Here is a 21,402-nt window from a genome sequence, read left to right on the forward strand (position 1 = left end):
AAGCTGTGTCACAGAATTCACACATCAACGTTTTATCTCTGGGAGTAGCCTTTAAACTTCTCACCTTTGACCTTTTGCTTTGTTTGCGTACTTTGATTATCAAGCAAAACGCTGTGCATAACATAAAACCACAGAGACAACCTGTGATTAAGGTGGAAAGGTGTACCGATCAAGGTTATGGTTTTGGCATTCTCCGCTACCGTTGTCACGTGTAAACTGGTTTGATGCCCATTATAACCTCAAGATATTCTGTACCTCACACAACAACAATGTGCATTTATGTAGTGCCTTTAATGTAATAAAATGTCCCAAGGTGCTTCACAGTTGTGTTATCAAACAAGATTTGACATCGAGCCACATAAGGAGGTGACCAAAAGCTTTGTCAAAGAGGTAGGTTTTAGGGAGCATCTTAAAGGAGGAGAGGTAGAGAGGTTTAGGGAGGGAATTCCAGAGCTTAGGGCCTAGACAGCTGAAGGCAAATCGGGGATGGACAAGAGCCCAGAATTGGAGGAACGCAGAGATCTCAGAGGATTGTAGAGCTAGAGGAGGTTACAGAGATGGGATGGGGCGAGGCCATGGAAGGGTTTGAGAACAAGGATGAGAATTTTAAAATTCGAGGTGTTGCCGAACTGGGGGCCAATGTAGATCAGTGAGCACAGGGGTGATGGTTGAACAGGACTTGGTGCGAGTTAGGATATGAGCAGTGGAGTTTTGGATGAACCCAAATTTATGGAAGGTAAATTGTGAGATATGTGCGTCTTGTTAAATGTTACCTTTAGCTCACCCTGTTGATATTCCACCTAATACATGAGAAAAGTGATAATCCACAATGATTTAATCAGGAAATAATTGTCAGCTATGCTTTGTAGTACAGTTATGCTTAAAAGCCCAAGCAAAAGGTATTTCAATGTGTCTATACCCAAACTATACCCATTAACCTTATTTTTTTGTTGATGGGTCTAAGTATTTTTTAGCATTTGCTATTTTTCTTTTTAGCCCCAAAATGCATTTACTATTTGACTTGGGTGACACTCTTCATTGAGTACTGGACTACCATCTTGGAGGTCTGAGCACACGTATGAGTTCTGATTGACGTTTGAACTCTGCTACCCTTGCTGGGGCAGGGGAATTAGTCGCAAGATTTCTCCATTGTCGATCTTTCCACTCCTGGTGGACACACCTATCGATTGCAGAACTGCACTGATTGTGGTTTAAGTATGACGGTTTAGTTCCACCTTCTCCTTCCTGTTGAAAGAGGAAATGCAGAGGTGGATGCTTCTGGTGGGGATTTAAAGGGGAAAAATATAAGACTTGTAGAGGGACAGCTCATCTTGAAAACCATAGGTGTCACTTTTACAGTAAGGTGACATCTCAGCTTCTTCCCCCTTCAGAGCCCAGGCTTTTACTATTTTCTGAAGCTGTCGTCGTGTGACTGTGCAGCAAGGGTGAGTAATGGACACAATGAGCCACAATGGACTGCTACAGTTGTCGGGGGTGGGGGCTGTTGGGAGCAAGAGGAGAAGGTGGGCCAGAAGCTTGTTTATAAGTAAATCTAGAAATTTCACGCCAAAGAAAAAAATGGGAATCAGAGAATCATAGAACGTTACAGCACAGACACAGGCCATTTAGCACATCGAGTCAGAGCTGGTGTTCTCTACATGAGCCATCTATTCTCATTCCACCCTCTTGCTCATTTCCCATACTCTTTAATATTCCTCTTACGCAAGCAACTATCAAATTCCTTTTTAAAAGTATTTGATTATGGACTTTGCCTGTTTGTGATAGAGAATTTCACAGCTTAACCACCTTCTCTGTTAAGAAATCTTTCCTTAACCTCCCCTTTAATTCTTTTTTGGTTGCCTGAAATTGTGCTCCTCTCATTTCCATCTCACAGACCAGACCAATGGAAACAATCTATAATTATTGACCCTATCATAACCCTTCATCATCATAGAGCTTGATAGCATAGAAGGCGGCTATTTGGCCCTTTGCACCTGCCCCAAGTTTCTGAAAGAGCCGTTTACTTAGCTCCATTTGCCTGTCCTTACCCGATAAAATTTTATTTTTGAAACATTTATCCACTTCCCTTTTGAAAGCTATTTATAAATTCTGCTCCTACACTGTTTCAGATAGGCCATCCATATCCTAACAACCATCTGCATAAAAACATTTCTTCCTTTTTCTTTTGCTAATTATCTTAAATTTATGCCCTCTAGGTACTGACTCATCCACCAGTGGAAATAGTTTTTCCCTATTTACCTTATCAAAACCCTTCATAATTTTTGAACCTCTGTCAGATTTCCGATCACCTTCTTTGGTTAAATTAAAATAGCCCCAGTTTCTCTTGTCTCTTCTCATAATTAAAGCCCATCATCCCTGGTATCATCTCAGTAACTAACTCTTTGTATCCTCTCCATGGTCAGATGTGCCTCAGTGGGTAGCACTCTCGCCTCTGAGTCAGGAGGTTGTGGGTTCATAGCCCCACTCCAGAGACTTGAACACAAAAATCAAGGCTTGACACTCCAGCGCAGTGCTGAGGGAGTGCTTCACTGTCAGCGTGCCGTCTTTCAGATAAGACGTGAAACCGAGATCCCGTCTGCTTTCTCAGGTGGATGTAAAGGATCCCATGCCACTATTTCAAAGAAGAGCAGGGGAGTTTTCCCCGATGTCCTGGCCAATACTTATCCCTCAATCAACATCATAAACACAGATTATCTGGTCATTATCACATTGCTGTTTGTGGGAGCTTGCTGTGCGCAAATTGGCTGCCGCATTTCCTACATTACAACAGTAACTACACTTCAAAAAAGTAGCTCATTGGCTGTAAAGTGCGTTGTGGTCATGAAACGCGCTTTATAAATGCAAGTCTTTCTTTCTTTCACAGCCTTCCTAAAGTAAGGTGCCCAAAAAACAGACACAATGAACTTGGAAGACTTCTATCAGGTCACCTCGCAACCTTCTCTGCTCCACTGAAGAAAGCCTGATCAGAGAGATGGGGGAGGGGCACGAAAGCCAGGTCAAACAGATGGGTTTTTAGGAGACTGTTGAAAGTAGAGAGAGAGACAGGAACAGGAGTAGGCCATTCACTCCCTTGAGCCTGTGCCATTCAATTAGAGAGATGGCAAAGGAGAGGGATTTGAGAAGAGACTTCCAGAGGACAAGGTTGTAGTTGCTAAAAAAGTGAGCAGAGGGAAGGGGTGTGAAAAAAAGATTGTCTGTTTGAGATTTAATATGTTATTGCCTTCTTTAATTCTTACATGGTACATAGGGTTTAACAACCAATTCAGCTTAACACAATACAATGTTGTGAGAATTGCTCCATTGGTTGCTGAGCAGTTTACTTGAAACACAGAAAAATCGGAGCAGGAGTCAGCCATTCGGCCCTTCGAGCCTGCTCCGCCATTCAATATGATCATGGCTGATCCTCTATCTCAATACCATATTCCCACTCTCTCCCCATACCCCTTGATGCCTTTTGTGTCTAGAAATCTATCTATCTCCTTCTTAAATATATTCAGTGACTTGGCCTCCACAGCCTTCTGTGGTAGAGAATTCCACAGGTTCACCACCCTCTGAGTGAAGAAATTTCTCCTCATCTCAGTCCTAAATGTCCTGCCCCGTATCCTGAGACTGTGACCCCTCATTCTAGACCCCCCAGCCAGGGGAAACATCCTCCCTGCATCCAGTCTGTCTAGCCCTGTCAGAATTTTATACGTTTCATTGAGATCCCCTCTCATTCTTCTAAACTCTAGTGAATACAGGCCTAGTCGACCCAATCTCTTCTCATACGACAGTCCTGCCATCCCAGGAATCAGTCTGGTGAATCTTCACTGCACTCCCTCCATGGAAGTATATCCTCTTTTAGGTAAGGAGACCAAAACTGTACTCCAGGTGTGGTCTCACAAAGGTCCTATATAACTAAGGAGCCAAGCCACTCATTTGAAATAAAACATGCTGGGTTGGATTTTCCACCACTTTCCTGTCCCATAGTGGCAGAAATGGCAGCAAAATTGGACGGTGAACCCTACCGCCTTCCCCGCCATCCCTTCCCCACCCTCCGCATGTAAATGTTGGAAGGGGTGGTAGGTGGGGCCTGGCTACCAGACCCATTTCCCGCTCATTTGTCCTGCTTACTGCCACGCCCCGGAGCCACCTGGTGGAAGGTAGTACCAGTAATGGCACCGATATCCATGCATGGAGGGAGCGGGCCTAGTAGAGGCCTTCAGTCCTTTTAGTTTAGCTCCCAGCATTAACCTTTGTAGGTCTCAGTCTCTGGTCCACACCAAGTTCGTCCTCAGCCTTGGTGGCAGAAATCCTGCCGGGAGCCCACCCTGCAAGGCCAACGGCAGATGGAATATAATGTGGATAAATGTGAAGTTATCCACTTTGGTAGAAAAAATAGAAAAGCAGAGTATTTCCTAAATGGTGAAAGATTGGGGCATGCAGATGCTCAAAGGGACCTGGATGTCCTTGTAATGAGTCACTGAAAGTGAATGTGCAGGTGCAGCAAGCCATTAGGAAGGCAAATGGTATGCTGGCCTTCATTACAAGAGGATTTGAGTACAGGAGTAAAGAAGTCTTACTCCAATTATATAGGGCCTTGGTGAGACCACACCTGGAGTACTGTGTACAATTTTGGTCTCCTTACCTAAGGAAGGATATACTTGCCATAGAGGGAGTGCAACGAAGGTTCACGAGATTGATTCCTGGGATGGCGGAACAGTCGTATGAGAAGAGATTGAGTAAACTAGACCTGTATTCTCTTGAATTCAGAAGAATGAGAGGGGATCTCATTGAAGCATACAAAATTATTAAAAGGGCTTGATAGGGTGGATGCTGGGAGAATGTTTCCCTTGGCTGGGGAGTCTAGAACCAGGGGCCACAGCCTCAGGATAAAGGGTAGACCATTCAGGACTGAGATGAGAAGAACTTTCTTCACACAGAGGGTGGTGAATCTTTGGAATTCTCTACCCCAGAGGGCTGTGGAGGCTGTCATTGGGTATATTCAAAACAGAGGTTGATAGATTTCTGACTAGTAAGGGCATCAAGTGATATGGCGATAGGGCCGGTGAATGGAGTTGAGGCAGATCAGCCATGATCTCATTGAATGGCGGAGCAGGCTCGAAGGGCCGAATGGCCTACTCCTGCTCCTATTTCTTATGTTCTTAATGACCCCGACCCAGTATAATGATTGCGACAGCGTTAGGGGGGTTGCAGAAGTCCCGCCCTGCCGCTACTCCACCCCAAATGAGGAAAATGCAGCTCGCTGTGCGATTTGTTCAGCCATGTGCCTGATTGGCAGCTTCTTGAAATAAATAGACTGACTTTCATAATTGCTTAGCTCCCGTGACTATTCCCAGGGGTAGTTATAGGCCTACATTTTTCAAATCAACGAGTTTTGATCTGGAGGTTTTCTGACTGGAACCTCTGAGAATAAGTCAGATAACTTCTGTCGTCGACAAGGAAAGGAATTAACAAGACAATGGTGTAAAAAAAAAAATTATAGGCACAGTTTTAGCACAACTATTCATTATTTTCAACTCTACGAGAAGCTAGTAGAGTTTAACAACTGTTGTATATATTCAAGTTATATTGCTGCTGTTATCCACCTGATCATTTACTGTTTACATAAACTTTTTTGGCACTTAATGCCTAAACAAGGCCAAGTGTTGGTGTAACTCTGCTGGGTTAGGAAGGCAAGGAATACACAGTGGAAGCAGGGATCGAACCAGCAGTTGAATAGGAGGCCATGTTAGGTTTTCTGAGTGCTAGAATATTTTATCTAGCAAGCAAAGACACAGAGAGTGAGGGCTCACCTACAAGACTGGCCTGAAACACAATGGCTAAAAAAGAGTAAAAAGGTTAAAAGAACCCCAAAACACAACAGGGGAAAAACCAGGAATCAACTCATGTTGGAGGAATGGAGAGCAGGCTGGAGGAGTTGGCTGAGGTAGTGTGGGTACATAAGAACATAAGAAATTGGAGCAGGGGTAGGCCATACAGCTCCTTGAGCCTGCTCCGCCATTCCATAAGATCATGCCTGGTCTTAGACCTGAACTCCACTTTCCCGCCAAAAATCTATCGATCTCAGCCTTGAACATACTCAACAGCTGAGCATCTACAGCCCTCTGGGGTAGAACATAAGAAGTAGGATCAGGAGTAGGCCATACGGCCCCTCGAGCCTGCTCCGCCATTCAATAGGATCATGGCTGATCCGAACCTAGACTCACGTCCACTTCCCTGCCCGCTCCCCGTAACCCCTAATTCCCTTATCAGCTAGGAAACTGTCTATCTCCGTTTTAAATTTATTTAATGTCGCAGCTTCCACAGCTCTCTGAGGTAGCAAATTCCATAGATTTACTACCCTCTGGGTGAAGAAGTTTCTCCTCATCTCAGTTTTGAAAGGGCAGCCCCTTATTCTAAGATTATGCCCCCTAGTTCTAGTCTCACCCATCAGTGGAAACATCCTCCCCACATTCACCCGATCAAGCCCCCTCACAATCTTATATGTTTCGATAAGATCGCCTCTCATTCTTCTGAATTCCAATGAGTAGAGGCCCAACCTACGCAACCTTTCCTCATAAGTCAACCCCCTCATCTCCGGAATCAACCGAGTGAACCTTCTCTGAACTGCCTCAAGAGCAAATATATCTTTTCTTAAATATGGAAACCAAAACTGTACGCAGTATTCCAGGTGTGGCCTCACCAGTACCCTGTATAACTGAAGCAAGACTTCCCTGCTTTTATACTCCATCCCTTTTGCAATAAAAGCCAAGATTCCATTGGCCTTCCTGATCACCTGCTGTAACTGCATACTAACCTTCTGTGTTTCATGCACCAGGACCCCCAGATCCCTTTGTACTGTAGCACTTTGTAGTTTCTCTTCATTTAGATAATAACTTGCTCTTTGATTTTTTCTGCCAAAGTGCATAACCTCATACTTTCCAACATTATATTCCATCTGCCAAATTTCTGCCCACTTACTTAGCCTGTCTATGTCCTTTTGCAGGTTTTTTATGTCCTCCTCACTCACTGCTTTCCCTCCCATCTTAGTATCGTCGGCAAACTTGGATATGTTGCACTTGGTCCCTTCCTCCAAATCGTTAATATAGATTGTAAATAGTTGGGGTCCCAGCACTGACCCCTGCGGAACACCACTAGTCACAGATTGCCAACCCGAGAATGAACCATTTATCCCAACTCTGTTTTCTGTTAGATAGCCAATCTTCCACCCATGCCAGTATATTACCCCCAATCCCGTGATTTTTTTATCTTGTGCAGTAATCTTGCGTGGCACCTTGTCAAATGCCTTTTGGAAGTCCAAATACACCACATCCACTGGTTCCCCTTTATCCACTCTGTTTGTTACGTCCTCAAAGAATTCGAGCAAATTTGTCAAACATGACTTCCCCTTCATAAAACCATACTGACTCTGTCCGATTAAATTATGCTTATCCAAATGTCCTGTTACTGCTTCCTTAATAATGGACTCCAACATTTCCAAAGATTTACATGGGCGCAGCGCAATCTAGGCCAACATCCTTTTAAAATTGGAAAATAACCAAAGTTTCCCTTTAATGCCAGAAGTAATACCCGTTCTCAAACAATATAAAAAAGTGGACCAGCTAAAGGCCCTCATTAGCATGTTAGATGCATGTTAACTTGAGTGCTCTAAATGAGTGGGAGTGACAAATGCATACACAGCCCAATCAGAAAATTGGATATGGTGACTTTACAGTGGGAGCTGGGCAGTCGGGCTCACCACCTGGTTTCCTGCTCCCGAACACCCATATCTTGCTGGTGGTGCGGATACCACTGGTTGGAGCATTCACACCATAATGTTTGTTTTAACAGGAATTACTGGGACCAGGAAAGAATTATCAAGGAGGTGGACTAAAGAGGAAGGTGGAGTAGTTGATGGAGTCAAAGACAGCAGAAGGCCAAGGTTGAAAAGGCAGTCACACAGAATATTATTTGTGATTTAACCAAAGCAACCTTATTGCTGGGAGTGGGGCAGAAGTTAGATTGGAAAGCTGCAAATAGGGAGTCACAGGAGTGATGGGAGAGAGTTAAGAGACAATACATATTCCAGAACTTTGGGAAGTAAGAATGATAGAACAGAGGAGTTGAGAAGTTGGGTGATGACAATGGTTTGAGGAGGATGGGGACAGAAGGCGGAGTAGGGAAACAGGTTTTAGATGTCGCCAAGCATGGGGCTGAGGAGGATAAGTTAGACAATCAGGAATGGGGACAGGAGGCAACTGGGAAGTGAGATGGTTTTATAAATGAAATAAGTGTAATGAGACCTAAGCAAGAGAAACTGGGGATTATGGGGGCTGCGTCAGGAAGAGGGAAGGAGGGAGGGCTGGGAGTCAGAGAAGGGGAAGATAAAGAAGGCAGAGGCAACTGTGTTGATGGCCTCAATTTTGGACACAAGAAAACCTGAGTTCTTTGAATTTAGCATATAAAGTGTGGTGGAAGAATGTCAGAGGTCGTTGGTGATGGTGGCGAGGAGTTGGAGTTGTCCCTGCTTTCTGGGATGATGTCGTAACTAGTGTTTACAAGAGGAAGAGGCAATTAGTCCAAACTGAACTTTGCCAGGAAAAATGGACATGTGCAACTTTTTAATGTCTGTACAAGAGATACACGCAACAAGCAAAATCACTATGTTGAGGTTGTGCCCGAGCTTTCGGGATTAAGAATTTCTTTTTCTTATTTACCTCTGCTATGTTTTAGCTCTGCCAAGAGCAGATGGTGTTGTGGCGGTACCATTGGTTGTACCTTACATAAAGATATACATAATTCCCTTTAACTTACCTTACTGTATGTATAACTTACTTGTTGGGGCCGTTGCCCCTTTAACTTACCTGTTGGGGCCATTGCCCCTTTAAGACGCGCCCTAGCGCGCTGACGTCACGTCACGTATGACGTGATGTGCGTGCGCCGGCACAGCCCGGCCTAGCATCTTCGGCCTCAACGGCCAGCCAACGGGAGCGACGCAATCTTCCGCTCCCGCGGCAAGCAGCGGCACAGCCCGGCCTCCCGACTTCGGCCTCAACGGCCAGTGACGCAACGACGCGCATCACGTGACGCCCTAAGCGCGGGAAACGCCAACGTGATGACGTCACAACACAAACGCGATGACGTCATCACGCTCCCCACAGGACTGCGAACTCAGTCCTCGTGGAGTCCCCGCTGGGACAAGACCTATACCACGGTGCTCCTACAGTTAGCCATCTTACCTGCCATCTTACTTGATGTAATTAGTCTGTTCCTGTAAATAAACAACTTGTTAATAGTTCGTCGAAGTCAAACTCTCTTAATTAGTGGCGCTCTACACGAACCGCTACAGTGTGGTATAAAACAGGAATTCCCCAGCCTCTTCTAGCACTTTAATGTATTTGATCATCAGCGTTTCCTCATTGTCATCTTTCCAGGATTTCCAACATTTCAATTGAAAATGTCAGCACAGCATTTTGGGAGTGGGAATCATAGGACCATACAGCACAGAAGGAGGCCATTTGGCCCATCATGCCTGTGCCGCCTCTTTGAAAGAGCAATCCAATTAGTCCCACTCCACTGTTTTTTCCCCATAACCCTGCAATTTTTTCCCCTTCAAATATTTATCTAATTCCCTTTTGAAGGTTACTATTGAATCTGCTTCCACCTTTCCCCCTCCCACTTTCAGGCAGTGCATACCAGATCATACCAACAACTGGGCCTTTTTGATGTATACAGTCAACTATTGGCAAAGAGGAGAACTGTTCTGCTGAGATAGATGGGGTCCAGCTTGGAAATAGCAGTTCCTCATGGAGTTAAGTAACTTGCCTGGGGAAAATAACTCCTAATCATTAATTTGCAAAGTGATGCCACCCAACCCTTGATAGGCATGGTTGCCTTTTTCGTTATTCCAGGAATCCAATATGGGCCAGAAAGGGTTTCAATTTTAAATTGAATGTATATTTTGTTACTTGCTTTATACATATCTTTCTTATTTATTATTGAGCAAGGGTTATACCATTCCAGTGATTGTTTTGGCACGAGGTGAAGGCGACGGCTAAAATAAATGCTGCCACAGTTCAAACCACAATATCCGTGCATGTTGGTGTTCATTGTTACTAGTAGAGGTAAATATCAAGCATGACTTCAAACCAAGAGTTAGTCACATCAATAGTAAGAACAAGAGGTTTGCAGATAGGACAACCGAAATTTTACAAGAACATTTGGAGTGATAGCCAGCGATGCCGTCACTACTTTTCGTGTACTTGTATACCCTCGATTAGGCAGCTGGTGGTTTTACCATATTACGACTTTGACTCCGCCACGTGCTTTTTTTAATTGTAATTACTCTTACCTCTATCGTCTCATCGAGTTCCTGTGCTACGAGGGTGAATCATCTCTACAGATACGGTCAATGCCTTCGCGAGACGTACTGCCAGTAGCGCCCTAACCCCCACCTCACTCACTCACTCACTCAAACCTGATATTCTCCCCCTCTCCCACATGAGATAGCTGCGTCTGGCAAACTCAGTCCTGGTGAGACGTGAACCTGCATGGTGTTCTGATAAGGGCTGTTAGAAATCAGGGGTGTCCAAAATGTATATGGTTATGCTGATAAAATTGTGCCTCGAATTCTAAAGAACATACTGTAACACTGCTGGACTTTTTTTTCCAGCAAAGATCAAGTGTGATCAATTTGCTTGTTCACACCTAACTTCGCACTTCCTGGCCACCACAAATGACATCAATTATACCTCAGCTGATAAAAACTGAAAGCCACATTTATGGCAACCTCTTATCTCATGGTCAAATGAGTAATACAGATATTGGATTTGTCTAAATGACAAACTGTTTTCCATTTTATATTCCTGCTGCTTCTGCATCGTTACATCCAGAAACATTAGAATGTTCCTTTTTCTTCACACATTCTACAGGTTTTATTAGTTCCCTTTTGAATAAATCTCAATTGATGTTCAGTGTTGCAAAACCCTTGGCATATTACGTTGGAATGTTCATTTTTAGAATCCGAATTGTGTTCTTTGCGTGGCTCTGCAAAAAGATTTTGTTGTCACGGCCAATGTGATTAACTTTTTCGAAGTTAAACCTCACACTGAAAACCATTTAGCTCTTTTAGTTAAACATTCATGCAATTACTATCGAACAGTAATTAATTTCTTTTTAACTTGCAGTTTTTTGAACGGGGATACAGATCTAACTGTAATAATGAAGAAGATGGTGTGTTTTTTCTCCCCGCCAATTTTAAGCTTAGGAATGGATGACAAAATGGTTGAATGGTAGGAAACAATGGGTACTTATGGAGGAGTTATGTCAGAATGGAGGAGGGTACTGAACAGGGTGCCTCAGGGGTCAGTGCTGGGAACATTACTGTTTCTAATTTACATAAATGAGCTGGATTCAGAAATTCAATGTAAAGTGGTCAAATTTGCAGGTGATACCAAACTCAGAAGGGCAGTGGAACCATTAGAGGCAGCTCAGAATGAGTTGGACAAGGTACGTATAGGCAGTACAATGGCAAATTAACTTGTAAAGTGCTACACTTAGGAATAAAAAATAGACAACACCTATAAGTCATGAATGACGTTGAAATAGCCAAGGATGATATTGAAAGAGACATAGGAGTCTTAGTAGACTCGATGCTCAACATGTCCAACAAATGCAGTGCAGCCAATAAGATGCTAAACTACATAGCCAGAACAGTAGAATACAAGTCAGAGGAGATAACATTTTATAGATTTTATAGTTCTGATGAAGGGTCCCAGACCTGAAACATTAACTCTGTTTCTCTCTCCACGGATACTGCCTGGCCTGCTGAGTATTTCCAGCATTTTCTGTTGTTATTTAAAAATTTATAGTGCTCTAGTCAGACCGCTCCTTGAATACTGTTTCCATTTCTGGTTACCAAGAAACAAGAGAGACACTCGAATGCTGGAGGCAGTGCCGAGAAGAGGCACAAGACTGATTCTCAGTTCATGGATTTGAATTACTAAGAACTGGAGAAACTTGGGCATTTCAGCCTTGAAAAGAGGCAACTGAGAGTTGATCTTACAGAAGTACACAAGACTGTTGAGGGTATAGAAAGTTAACCCAGAATATTACTATAAATTAAAGTGCACGACCAGAACAAGGGGACACAGGTTCACGCTAGAGAATGTATGTTTAGGGCAGATATCAGTAATTTCTTCTTCACAGAAAGAAAGATCAACATGTGGAATAAACTTCCAGATAAGTGGAGGAAATCATTTCATAGAGTCATAGATTTATACAGCACAGAAAGAGGCCCTTCGGCCCATCGTGTCCGCGCCGGCCATCAAGCCCTGTCTATTCTAATCCCATTTTCCAGCACTTGGTCCGTAGCCTTGTAAGCTATGGCGTTTCAAGTGCTCATCTAAATGCTTCTTGAATGTTGTGAGGGTTCCTGCCTCTACCACCCTTTCAGGCAGTGAGTTCCAGATTCCAACCACCCTCTGGGTGAAAAAGTTTCCGACCATAGAGCACATATACCAGAAACGCTGTTTACGGAGGTCACGGACCATCATCAAAGACCCTACCCACCCCAGCCACAGTCTGTTCGCCCTCCTGCCATCTGGGAGATGCTACAAATGCATTCGCACCCGAACGACCAGATTTAGGAACAGCTTCTTTTCCAGGGCTGTCATCCGACTGAACTCCACAAATAAACTCTAAAGCCTGCACATCTGCCAATGCACTTTATTATGGTTATGTTTATGTTAATGTATTACAAGCCAAATGAATGTTGAATGTTTAAATGTCTTAATCTAAATGTACACTCTCGGGAGCCGCAAGCCTACATTTCGTTGTACTGCACTTGTGCACTAACTGACAATAAAGTTGATAATTATTATTAAACCTCCTGCCCTTTACCTTGAAACTATGTCCCCTGGTTATTGACCCCTCCAGTAAGGGGAAAAGTTCCTTTCCATCTACCTTATCTATGCCCCTCATAATTTTGTACACCTCAATCAGGTCCCCCCTCAGCCTTCTCTGCTCTAAGGAAAACAACCCCAGCCTGTCCAGTCTCTCTTCATAGCTGAAGCGCTCCAGCCCAGGTAACATCCTGGTGAATCTCCTCTGCACCCTCTCCAATGCAATCCCATCCTTCCTATAGTGAGGCGACCAGAACTGCACACAGTATTCCAGCTGTGACCTAACTAGCGTTTTGTACAGCTCCATCATAACCTCCCTGCTCTTATATTCTATGCCTCGGCTAATGAAGGCAAGTATCCCATATGCCTTTTTAAATCACCTTATCTACCTGTCCTGCTGCCTTCAGGGACATGCACACCAAGGTCCCTCTGATCCTCTGTCCTTCCTAGGATCCTACCATTCATTGTGTATTCCCTTGCCTTGGTAGTCCTCCCAAAATGCATCACCTCACACTTTTCAGGGTTAAATTCCATGTGCCACTGTTCTGCCCATCTGACCAACCCATCTATATCGTCCTGTAGCTTCCCTCCTCGCTATTTACCACTCCACCAATTTTCGTGTTATCTGCGAACTTACTGATCATACCTCCTACATTCATATCTAAATCATTAATGTACACTACAAACAGCAAAGGACCCAGCACCGATCCCTGCGGTACACCACGGGACACAGGCTTCCAGTCACAAAAACAACCTTCGACCATCACCCTCTGCCTCCTGCCACTAAGCCAATTTTGGATCCAATGTGCCAAATTGCCCTGGATCCCATGGGCTCTTACCTTCTTGACCAGTCTCCCATGCGAGATTTTGTCAAAAGCCTTACTGAAGTCCATGTAGACTACATCAACTGCACTACCCTCATCCACACACCTAGTCACCCCCTTGAAAAATTCAATCAAGTTGGTCAGACATGATCTCCCCCTGACAAAGCCATGCTGACTATCCTTGATTAATCCTTGCCTCTCCAAGTGGAGACTAATTCTGTCCCTCAGAATTTTTTCCAGTAATTTCCCTACCACTGATGTTAGGCTCACTGGCCTGTAATTACCTGGTTTATCTCTACTACCCTTCTTGAATAACGGTACTACGTTAGCTGTCCTCCAGTCCTCTGGCACCTCCCCCCTGGCCAGAGAGGTTCTGAAAATTTGTGTCAGAGCCCCTGCAATCTCCTTCCTTGCCTCACACAGCAGCCTTGGATACATCTCATCTGGGCCTGGGGATTTATCCACTTTTAAGCCCGCTAAAACCGCTAGTACCTCCTCCCACTCAATACTAATTTGTTCAAGTATATCACAATCCCCCTGCCTGATTTCTATGCCTACATCGTCCTTCTCGATAGTGAACACAGATGCAGAATATTCATTTAAAACCTCACCCACATCTTCTGGCTCTACACACAGATTGCCACTTTGGTCCCTAATGGGCCCTACGCTTTCCCTGCTTATCCTCTTGCCCTTAATATACTTATAAAACATCTTGGGATTTTCCTTTATTTTGCCCGCCAGTGTTTTTTCATGCCCCCTCTTCGCTCTCCTAATTTCTTTTTTAAGTACCCCCCTGCACTTTCTATACTCCTCCAGGGCTTCCACTGTTTTTAGTCTTTTGTATCTGCCAAAAGCCTCCCCTTTTTTTCCTAATCCATTCTTGTATATCCCTTGACATCCAGGGTCCCCTGGGCTTGTTGGTCCCACCCTTGACCTTTACGGGAACATGTTGGTGTTGTACTCTCTCTATTTCCTTTCTGAAAGACTCCCACTGCTGATGTGGATTTTCCTACAAGTAGCTTATCCCAATCCACTTTGGCTAGATCCTGCCTTATCTATCATATTAAAATTGGCCTTCCCCCAATTTAGAACCTTTATTTCCAGTCCATCTTTGTCCTTTTCCATGACTACCTTAAATCTCACCCAATTATGGTCACCGTCACCAAAATGCTCTCCTACTGACACTTCTACCACTTGCCCGGCTATATTCCCTAGAATTAGGCCCAGTACCGCCCCCTCTCTAAGAAGCAATTCGATGCTATAATAGGTGGGGGGGGTGGAAATGTGAGGATATTTCTGGATGGATGAATTAAAATGGGCCGAAAGTCCTTTGTCATCCGCAATTATCTCGAGATCACATTTAAAGTGCAATCATTAGCCTATATGGACTGCAGCGGTTCAAGATGAAGGCCCACCACCACCTTCTCAAGGGCAAGTAGGGATGGGTAATAAATGCCAGCCTTGCCAGCCACGCCCAAATTCAGAGAATGAATTTTAAAAAAATCTGTGGGTAACACAATGGATGTATCTGACACTTACCTTATAAACCATGTTTAGCAAAAATTAAAACATCAAATGAGAAGCCTACCACAATTTAAAATTCCAGACAATGGTCATCATTACATTTGGAAAGGTTCTAAAGGATTATACAGAAAAAAAACCCACAAACTTACACTGATTACAAACCATTGACTTCCAGTACACCACTGATCAGACTTGCACATTGCCGTTCATCTTGTTCCGTTATTAATATAAGGAGCCCTTACTGTGGTGTGCCCAGGCAATTACAAACACCTTGAGATGTGAGTTGTAGATTCTACAGTGAGTTAGCTAGCTACGCAGCTCAGAAACATCAGATTACCCAAACTCAATCTGGGTAAAAGCTTGCTTGTGGTCCAAACCAAATGGAAATACTGTACAAAAATAAAAACTTACCACTGATGAGGCAGCTTCACTCAGCCTGGAAAATGGATTCATATTTTCTGAGGAGTGATGTTAATCAGATTTTCTGCACAGCAATTTTACAATACCTCCCACTCAAATGCAGAAGACTACAGCAGTGAATTGTCTCCCATCATTTCCTGTGTAAACCCCATGTATATTTCCTGTTTAACTGAATAGACGCATGTGCATTGCCCCCTTATTTACTTGGGATTTTGTCTGCAGTCTAGTCCCTGCTTGTCCATTTGTGGGACGTGTTACCATTTCATCTGCTGATCCAATTTCTAACAAAGTTGTTATTTTACAAACACAGCAGTTGATCTCCTGTGGTGTTGCTCATTTGAGAGTTTTAGGTTATGTTGTTGCATGGCAGGGGATTGTTTCTGGGGTAGAAAGTGCACTGAAAGGATTTGGAAAGATCTGGGAGTGAAATATTTTTTAAAAATTCAACCCTGGAAAGTGTGTACCAATTGAGAATATTTTATGCAACAGTCACGTTATATATCCTCCATGCTGTTGGTTGTAGTGAATCAGACATTATGCTGTTGCAAAGTGGGTTTGTGGTTGCTGGGGTATGGAAGTGGGAGAGGGCTTCACCTCTACAGTGAAAGAATTTGGAAAGAGGTCTTGCCAGAGACAGTGAAGTGTTTTTTGATTGGTTCCTGGAAAATAAATGGTATTTTCCTTACTCACTGAAGGTAGCTAAATACCACAGCTGCATAAATATTGCTCTCCCTGTAATATGGGGAGCTTTTATTTACCTTTACTGTCTGTGCCTCTCTCTTGTGTCCATAGTACTGAGACTGCCCTGGTGAAAGTCACCATTGCCATGTTGTGTGCATAATTCATCCATCCCCCTCTGCTACCTTTCTTCACAAGCAGCTCTGCAGAATTGCTCTTGCTTGGTTCCACTCCTGCCTTTCCCATTTTAGCCAGCACATCTCTAGAAATAGGTCAAAGCCGAGTACGGTAGCCTAGTGATTATGGTACGGTGCTAGCAACCCAGAATTAATGAGCTCAAATCCAACATGGCAAATTATGAAAATTGTATTCAATAAATATGGTAATTTATGGCTGGAATCAGAAAATGACCACAGAAGCTGCTGGACTGTTGTAAAAACCCAACTAGTTTATTAATTTTCTTTAGGGAAGGAAACCTTCCATTTCTACATGGTCTGGCCTACATGTGACTCCAGTCCCACAATATATGGTTGACTCTTATTGCCCCCCGAGGTGGTCTAATAAACTACAGGAAACTCTCTTTTAAACGGCAAAATTCAGGAGTATGTTCAGGTAAGTTTTACTTCATATTAGTGGCAGTTCCTGGATCGGTGGTTGTGTAACTGGGGTTCGTGCACTTGTTGCTAAGCAACAGGGACGCTTGGTCTGTGGCCGGAGTTCCTGCACATGTTGCTAAGCAACAGGGAAGCCTGGATTTGTTGTTGTGTACGGCGCTCTTGTACCTTTTAAATTATACCTCTCTGTAATCCGGACTTTTTGATAAACCGGCACCACGCCGGTCCCGGATAATAAAGAGTTTCCTGTACTAAGTTGTCAGGGTAACTAAAGATAGACAATAAACACAGCTTTGCCTGCATAACATACATCCTGAGAACAAAATATAAAAATGGCTTTTCCACCTCCTTATATGATCACCAACAGAGTACCCCAATGTTCCATCCTTTGCTACCTCCTATTCCCCATTTATACACTGCTTCTCAGTGATGTTATACATGGGATCAATATGTTGACAACCTCCAGCTCTACCCGTGTACCACCACACTTGCTCCACAACCGCCTGTGTTGTCAGACTGCATGTTCAACATCAACACTTGCTGTGTGCAGATTGGCTGCCACGTTTCCTACATTACAACAGTGACTACACTTCAAAAGTACTTCATCGGCTGTAAAGCACTTTGGGATGTCCTGAGATCGCAAAAGGCGCTATATAAAGGCACGTTTTTCTTTCAAGTCTTTCCTTTAACTTTCACCAGTTAAACACTAGGAAGAACAAAGCCATCTTATTGGGCTTCCCCCAAAACCTCTACCCACGTCACTAACTCTATCCTCAGCTGTTCACTCGACTGAAGCAGACAGGGTGCAACCTTGGTATCCTGTTCAACCATGAACTGAGCTTCAAATTTCATCTCTTTTCCATCACTAAGACCACTTACTTCCACCTCTGAAACACTGCCTCCTCCGTCTTTACCTCAACACTTGCCCCCAAAACCCTTATCCACATTTTTGTTACCTCCAGACTCTACTTGTCCAACACTCACCTCCTGCGCTACACAAACTCCACCACCCGTGTCCTATCCCATGCAAAACCTGTCGCCCATCACGCCTATCCTCACCAATCTCCATTGCCACCCTGTACTCCAAGAAATTGAATTCAAAACCCTTATTTACATTCCTCCATATTATACTATGTAACGCACAATGCGTTATTCTGCTAAAATGGATGTGTTCCTTTAAATAATCCAAGTCTGTTGTTAAATAAACAAAGGCTCAGGTTCGAGTTTAATTGTTGTTTGATCAGGAAACTTTGCAGATTGGAGCTAAAAAGTCCATAGCAATGTAAAAGGCACCAAATTCACCTCAGTGTCATTGCCATCTAACTTTGATTTGTCAACTACTGCAGATGTCATTATCAGTTGTTGTGGAAAGATTTGCTGTTTGGGATGCCCCTGAGCTATAGATAAATGAGTTTAGGATTTTCCATGTCAGAAAAAATTGGAGGGGGGGCGGTGGTGAAGGGGGACAGGTCTTGGAATAAATTGCTGAAGCCAACATTGCTTCCTGTACTTTTGGATAAAATGATCACCACAGAGTTGTGCAAAGCTTTTATGGGTTCTAGTTGTGCAAAATCTACACATGAACATCATGGCTTAAATGTAAATATCAGTATAAAGCAATGTATAGTTGTTACTCATCACACATCTCTAGACGCAACAGCAGTTTTATCTCAAGTTTGAACTTGTAGGTCACAGAACTCCCATTAAAATCCAGCACAAGTTTGACAGTGTTGAAATCTAAGCACAATTGAGTCCAAAAATAAAGTTTCTGTAAATGGGGCAGACAACAGCAGTCCTGTAACAATGGGAAATGGATGTTTCCTGCTTAGGGTTCACAGACAATGAAAGACACTGCACTGGCATACTGAACATGCTGTTAGTTTGTAATACATTAGTAGTTCTAGCAGTTTTAAAAAGCAATTAATTCTCGTATGATATTATAACTGGGTGGGTGCAGTGCAATAGAGCACTGCTTAGAAGGCCTTTGATGTTTGCAGATCCAGACTCAAAAGCCAGATAACAAAGAAAAGGGGTGGAGGGGCGGGGGCAGTATGTTTTCTCTGATAATTATGAAGGGTCAAAGATGAAATGAGTTCTGCACTTCCTGCCCAATTCCCAGTAAGGGATTCTTTTCTCTAGAAAAGAAAAGGCCAAGGGGTGACCTGATAGAGGTCTTTAAGATTATGAAAGGGTTTGACAGGGTAGACGTAGAGAAAATGTTTCCACTTGTGGGGGAAGTCCAAAACTAGGGGTCATAAATATAAGATAGTCATCAATAAATCCAATAGGGAATTCAGGAAAACTTCTTTACCCAGAGAGTAGTTAAAATGTGGAACATGCCACCACAAGGAATAGCATAGATGCATTTAAGGGAAGGCTAGATAAACACGAGGGAGAAAAGAATAGACGATTATGCTGATAATAGTTAGACGAAGAGAGATGCGAGGAGGCTCGAGCATAAACACTGGCATGAACCGGTGGGCCAAATGGCCTGTTTCGCTGCTGTAAATTCTATGTAATTCTATGCAAAAGGTATAAACCAAGAGCACACTACCACCCAGAAATGATTGCTCACTGTAGTATTCCCATTAGTTGTGACAGGCTTGGAAATTAAGAGTGTAAAGGACAGAAATGTGCCACAGGTACAAACAGGAGTTGCTCTTCTGAGGCCAGGTGAGGTCATACACTGCCAGGACAAGAGCAATGTCCCACAAGCCCCATCTTATCTTGGGAGTGCTCGACATCCTTATTGCATTGAAAGCATTCCATTTTATAATAGTCACTTCAATAAATGCAGTAACATTTTTACAAATCTGAATTTTTAACACTTTTCTGTACATCAATTGCACAAACTTCAGGTTTGAGAAACCCAAAAGAAACAATCACCCACTACTCTCCCTTAAAAAGATGAAAATGCAGATTTGTTTTATAAATTTCTAAAGTATAGCAGGAGACAAAAGGTCAGCCATCTTTCCAGGTCAGATACTTACACACACACACAGCTAGCTACAATGGCCCTATGAGGAGCAAGTTTGGGCACTTTTAAATCAGTTGTTAAAGGATGCAAGCCTACATCACAAAACATAATTCGGCATAAATTGGTACAGTACTACACTGGCAGTGTTATTCAGAGAGGCCTTAAATGTGCCTGGTATAGAAAATGGGAAAGTTTAAGGTTTGCTCTAACTCAGGTTAAAGCACAGTGTAAAGGCAATAGTACAGGGAGCCTTACTCTGCATCTAATTCAAGTTATATCTGACCTGGGGTTGCTTAATGTCGATTTGTCAGCATCAATATCACTCACTATACTGTAGCAAGAATAGAGTTCAAATAGTATTTTTTTACAGAAATGAATTCCAAAGTGTGTGTGTGTGTTGGGGGGGGGGGGGGGGGTGGGGGTGGGGAAAGAGAGAAGAGGAAGTTGTTGTATATTCTATATTGTCATTTTAACAGCAACGTAGACCATTCAGGCTTTGCAATGGGAGTGTTTATTGTAACTCATTTTTCTCATCCATTCAAAACATTTCATGTTATTTGCAATATAGACTTGATATAGATTTGCAATATAGACTTGAACTGGCTTATGTTCTCTGAACAACTTAAGGAAAGACCTTCATTTGTCTAGGATAGCATAGGCACACTTCAATGAATTGCAGTCAAGTAGAAATCAAAGTCCTTACAGTTAGACTTCAGCACACATGAGGAAGAATGAAAAAATGCAAAGGACTTCCTAAAATAAACAAATGCATCTGTCTGATTGGCTTCCTTCTGGAACCTGGTGTCAACTATAACTTCCCATTAGCGAAAGCTGCCTCCTGGAACTGAGGAACATAGGTTTTGAAGTAAGCCCTAATGAATAAAAAGAGGGAGCAGTGGTTAAAAAATGAAGAGCAGAAGGACAATTAACTCTTTGATGACTGAACAGGCTCTGCAGTTTATAAAATAGATATATTTTTAAAAACTTACAAATTTTCTGTAAAACTGAAGATGAACATTTTCTCCCTTTTTACGTTCTCCCTCTATACCGAACCCTATTCCTCCTTTAAGAGAACAAGCCCAGGTCTCTACCATTGCTATTCTGTAACCACCTGCTAGGAGGCGTACAGGAGCAGATTTGAGATATTTCTCTTCTGTCGGAAGGCACACAGTGTCTGCCCACCGCCGGCCCAGCAGAGATTGAACTCCTCCTACAGTGAAATCACAGGCACAAATTCCCATCCTCGACACTCCATGGCGTACTGGTACATAAATTGACTGTGTCATTGTTCCAGTACAAAAGATTCATATACCAATACATTTAATAAGATAGGGTGGGGGAAGAAATTCTTCCTGTCAATAATTTTACTGAAAATATCCACATACTCGCACTGAATATTTTGCTAAAAACATTGATAGGAAGGACTTCAGCTGCACCTATGATGCCTCATATAAGGTTCT

At 43.1% G+C, this 21,402-nt stretch overlaps 1 protein-coding gene across 4 annotated transcripts in view; it reads right to left on the minus strand.

The window, feature by feature from the left end:
- Positions 1-20,430: 20,430 nt before the first annotated feature.
- The window catches only part of babam2 (BRISC and BRCA1 A complex member 2), a 223,271-nt gene continuing 222,299 nt past the window's right edge, over positions 20,431-21,402 (minus strand). For all 4 annotated transcript variants that reach the window (XM_085997911.1, XM_085997913.1, XM_085997909.1 and 1 more), the window contains one exon: positions 20,431-20,814. In XM_085997911.1, the coding sequence (XP_085854037.1) occupies positions 20,751-20,814 (64 nt within the window). In that variant the 3' untranslated portion in view covers positions 20,431-20,750. The remainder of the gene's footprint in view (positions 20,815-21,402) is intronic.

The sequence above is a fragment of the Somniosus microcephalus genome, chromosome 9 (assembly GCF_052327205.1).
Source record: "Somniosus microcephalus isolate GS21.2 chromosome 9, FLI_Smic_1.0, whole genome shotgun sequence".
NCBI lineage: Eukaryota > Metazoa > Chordata > Chondrichthyes > Squaliformes > Somniosidae > Somniosus > Somniosus microcephalus.